The 4,658-nt window shown below is 54.9% G+C and overlaps 1 protein-coding gene across 1 annotated transcript in view; it reads right to left on the bottom strand.

The window, feature by feature from the left end:
• The window catches only part of TBCB (tubulin folding cofactor B), an 8,371-nt gene extending 8,022 nt beyond the window's left edge, over positions 1-349 (bottom strand). Inside the window, exon 1 of the mRNA XM_026658859.2 lies at positions 206-349. Within this exon, the coding sequence (XP_026514644.1) occupies positions 206-331 (126 nt within the window). The 5' untranslated portion in view covers positions 332-349. The remainder of the gene's footprint in view (positions 1-205) is intronic.
• Between the last annotated feature and the right edge of the window lie 4,309 nt (positions 350-4,658).

Below are 4,658 nucleotides of genomic sequence, written 5' to 3'. Positions count from 1 at the left end.
CCGGTCCGGTGCCCGGGGGTTTGGGTCAGGCGGGGGAAGGGTCCGGTGCCCGGTCGAGGGTCCGGTCCCGGTCCGGTCCGGTGCCCGGTCGAGGGTCCGGTCCGGTGCCCGGGGGTTTGGGTCAGGCGGGGGGAGGGTCCGGTCGCGGTCCGGTGTCCGGTCGAGGGTCCGGTCCGGTGCCCGGGGGAGGGGCCGCGCCCGGTACCTTGAACTCGGCGATGGTGAGGCCCCGCCCGTAGTGTTTCTGCGCGCGGAAGGAGTTGAGGGTGCTGCTGATGGAGACGGACACGGTGGCCGGGGAGGCCGCGCCCAGCGCCCCCGACAGGATCATGGTGCCGCCGCCGCCTCACTACCCCCGCCGGGAGCCCGCTCGCTTCTGGAAGATTCGGCCCGCCCCCCCCGGGCGCGCCCGGCCAATCACCGCGCGCCCCGCCCAGGCCGGCCAATCGCACCGCGGCCGGCCCCTTGCGCCTGTCTCCCGGACCAACCAATCCACGCACGTTGTGCTCCCCTCCTCCCCGCCCCCAGATGAAACTCACCGGCGGCCCCGCTTTCGCCTCAGCCAATAGAAGACGGCGTTACGTGCGGGTGAGGCCCACTCAGCCAATGGCAGTGCGCAATATAGAGGCCGGTTGAAGGCTGAAGCCGCAGAACGGTGAGGGCAGCTGGGTGGAGAGGGCAGGGCAGGGCGGGGCGTGTGGTGCTCTTGGTGCAGAAATGGGGGTGCGGGGTGGAGAGAGGAGTGCATGCCTCGCTCGCTGCGGGCCTGGGCGGGAGGGTGGGTAGATGGATGCATGCTTCCCTAGCTATGTGCATGGATGGGAGAGTGCATAGGGTGGGTATGGGAAGGTGTATAGGGATGGTTATATCCCATGGGTGCGTGCAAGGATGGGCGGGTGCGTGGATGTGTGCGCAGATAGGCGCATGGCTCCATGGCGGGGGGGTGATTGCATGCATGTGGAAATAGGTGCTTCCCTACCATGCACCCGTCCCATCCATGCACCCACCAATTGTTGCATGCATCTACTTCTGCACCCACTCATGGCTGCAGGCGTCAGTGCCCGGGTGGGTGGCTGTATGCATCGGGGAGGGTGGCTGTGAGGGCAGAGTGCATGGATGAGGGGAGATGCATAGCGTCGGTGTTCTAGCTGCACATTACTACCAGCACCTTTTGAAGTCTCCTACGCTCGTGGCAATTTTATAGTTCTGTAGTGCCTCCATTCGGTCATCCGCTCATCCTGAAGGCTCAGGAGTTAGAGAGCTGGCCTAAGACTCTGGGTTTTGTTCCCAGCTCTTCCCCAGACCTCTTGGGTGCGTTATTTAGGCCCAGAGCCTCAAAGGTATTTAGGTGCCCAATGGATGGGAGGGTGTAGAGATGGGTGCGTGGATGGCTGTCTGTGTTGGGGTGAAACCAGTGGGAGTTAGGTGTCTAAATACCTCTGGGGCTCTGGGCCTAAGTTTCCCATCCGTACAAGAAGGAGAGCAGACCTGTCCCACAAGGTGTTGGTATTGTGAGGTGCTTAGATACGATACTGATGGGTAAGTACCCAATGAGGGGCTTTTCAGTGAGGTGCATTGGGGTGATGTGAGCTTTCCATCAACTAAAGCGTGCTAAAACGTATGGGCCATTAATCTGATGCAGGGTACAAGAGATCACACGCTAGTCTTTACCCAGCAGGACAGGGGATGCAAACACAAGACTACACAACTCTCTGTGTGTTCTGTTATGGTAGCGTAGTGATGGTAATTTAGTGTTTAGGCCTGTTTACTTGCCTGAGATAGAATTTTGCGGTTTGTTTGCCCGTTTGAATGTTGAGGTTTTTAAAATACAATTGTTTGTGTCTTATTGATGTGTGTGAACAAGGAACAAAGACCCTGTGTGTTGCTTCTGCCTACAGCCAGATAGGGGTTTTAGTGCTGTGAGAAAAGATAAGAAATACAGTTAAAGTGTTGCTGGTTATGGTGGGAGTTTAATATACAAATGTACACTTGAAGGGCAGTTCTGCCCCGACTCCTCCCCCAAGACAAGGTCAAGCAACCAGTTGGGAGGGCCAAAGGGGATGGGGGGGAGGAGGTATAAGAAACACTGAAAGCCAAAGAAACGTTGACCCTGGCTGGAACACAACCTCACTCCCTACCCCTCCCAGGGGATACAAAAGAGGTGGTACTGAAGTCCCCAGACTCAAGACCCTCCATAATGCAATATGACCATAAATTCTAAGGGGTGGTACCAGCAGCGAGGGGGGGAAAGGAAGTTACCTGTGGTGATGCTTGCTTGTTAACCCCAATACACATCGCATTGCTGCCCTTTGGACTCTGACCTTCTGCTTTCTGTCTGCGTGACAAGAACCAAGGGAGCCCTAACCGTGAACTAGGCAGACCAGTGCTCTGGTCCAGCAGAGAAGGGGGATAAGGGACTGGAAAGGCCCTCTGATCTCATCCGCTGTAGCAGGGAGAAACCGAGCTACCCCTTGGACTGATTTGGTGCAGCAGGAATGGGGAGAAGGTATAACCCATGATGCCAGCTGGGCTGGCAGAGGGCACAAAGGTTACTGGAATCCCCTGGTTCTGGTATTTACATTCTAGTTCCCCCAAAGGGTGACAGGTAAGGTCTCTAATGAAAGCCGGTGTCGTACGAGTCGTCCTAACCATTTTGAAATGTATGTACGGATGCTATGTGAGGAGTTATGGATCTGTACTGAAAATTATGTTTATTCATAGATTCAAGGACTGGAAGGGACCTCAAGAGGTCATCGAGTCCAGTCCCCTGCCCGCATGGCAGGACCAAAGACTGTCTAGACCATCCCTGATAGACATTTATCTAACCTACTCTTAAATATCTCCAGAGATGGAGATTCCACAACCTCCCTAGGCAATTTATTCCAGTGTTTAACCACCCTGACAGTTAGGAACTTTTTCCTAATGTCCAACCTAGACCTCCCTTGCTGCAGTTTAAGCCCATTGCTTCTTGTTCTATCCTTAGAGGCTAAGGTGAACAAGTTTTCTCCCTCCTCCTTATGACACCCTTTTAGATACCTGAAAACTGCTATCATGTCCCCTCTCAGTCTTCTCTTTTCCAAACTAAACAAACCCAATTCTTTCAGCCTTCCTTCACAGGTCATGTTCTCTAGACCTTTAATCATTCTTGTTGCTCTTCTGTGGACCCTCTCCAATTTCTCCACATCTTTCTTGAAATGCGGTGCCCAGAACTGGACACAATACTCCAGCTGAGGCCTAACCAGAGCAGAGTAGAGCGGAAGAATGACTTCTCGTGTCTTGCTCACAACACACCTGTTAATACATCCCAGAATCATGTTTGCTTTTTTTGCAACAGCATCAGCATGTTCTGAAGGTACAGCTTGGGAGAGGGTCACCAGGAAAGGGGAAAAGCAGATTTTCCTCCAGGCAAGATCCATGTATCCATCTGTCTATGTGTAAATTGAGCATTGTCTGGTTCGCACTGGGCACCCATTAGAAAAGGCGGCGACTTCAGAAGGAAGCTAACCGGAAGAGGCATAGAGGCGTAGGGGGGATGTTATGTTGGGGTGAACATCAAAGGTTTGTTCTAGTACATTTAGGGGGGCAAAGGGGACACCCTGGCATCCTTGCCCTTGGCAATGAACGGTCAGCGAGTTTGCTTCGTGAAAAAGGGACCTCAGTCAGGCTTGGCTGAACACAACTTTGGGTGAGACAAGCTTCTTTAGCTGGGAAGAGAACTCGTTTGGTGCTTCGTCTCCGGGAAGCGTGTTCTGATTTTGTTCGATCTGTAACCGTTTGTTTCCAGTCGTCTTACTCCCCCAGCGCTGGCACGTCTATTCTTCGATCATCAACTTATTCTTGGTTTCACAATCATCATCGCTCAGGCGCGTGTGTTGAGCACAGCTGTGCTGTACAATTCTGGGAATTCTGAGTGTTCAGGGGAACAGGGGCTGGGCCAAGGACTTTGGCGTGTGCTTATCGCTTACCGGCACAGCGCGAGCGGGGCCTGTGGAGGTCTGGAGGGCAGGGCTCGTGTTGCCAGAGGCTGGTGGTTTTAGGCAGTTGAGCCACAGCACAGACAAGACTGCTTCACGCTAGCGGCACCATACCCCGGGGAGCGGCACGGGGAGGGGGGGGGGAGCAGGATTGGCCCTGTGGACTGAGTGTGGCAGGCTGGACGGACCGTTGATCTGCTCCCATTTGGCAATTTCTCTGCCCTTTGCTCTGCCAGGAGCTCACACGTTCCCGTCATCCCTGCGTTGGGTCGGTAACAGCCGGATCCAAAGCCCTGCGCAATCAGCAGCAGCGTTTCCACTGACTTCAGCCACCTGCAGATCAGCCTCTAACGACACAGGGGCTTCGGAGCTCTGGTCCCTCCATTGACTCCAGCCCCAAGCCTGACCTTGATGTCAGGGAGCTCAGGCTTGGGCGCTGAAATCAGACGGCACTCAAAGGAGGGCCAGCCGCTAGGGAGGGGAGCTGGCAGGTACCCAGCGTGAGTTATTTTCCATCGGTGCTGCCCCTTAATCAAAGGCTCCGCTAATGCTCACCCGTCAGCAGGGTCACGGGAAAACGACGCTGTCTTCCTAGCCAGCCGCCCTGAGCGCTGAATTCTAATGAGCTAAGAGCCGGGCGCATGGTTAGCCTCTGTTAGAACTTCATCTGATGTGTCTACGGGC

The sequence above is a fragment of the Terrapene carolina genome, unplaced genomic scaffold, assembly GCF_002925995.2.
Source record: "Terrapene carolina triunguis isolate 2854851 unplaced genomic scaffold, T_m_triunguis-2.0 Scaffold517, whole genome shotgun sequence".
Lineage (NCBI taxonomy): Eukaryota > Metazoa > Chordata > Testudines > Emydidae > Terrapene > Terrapene triunguis.
The sequence above is the reverse complement of the archived record's forward strand: the minus strand, read 5'-3'. Positions and strand labels throughout refer to the sequence as shown.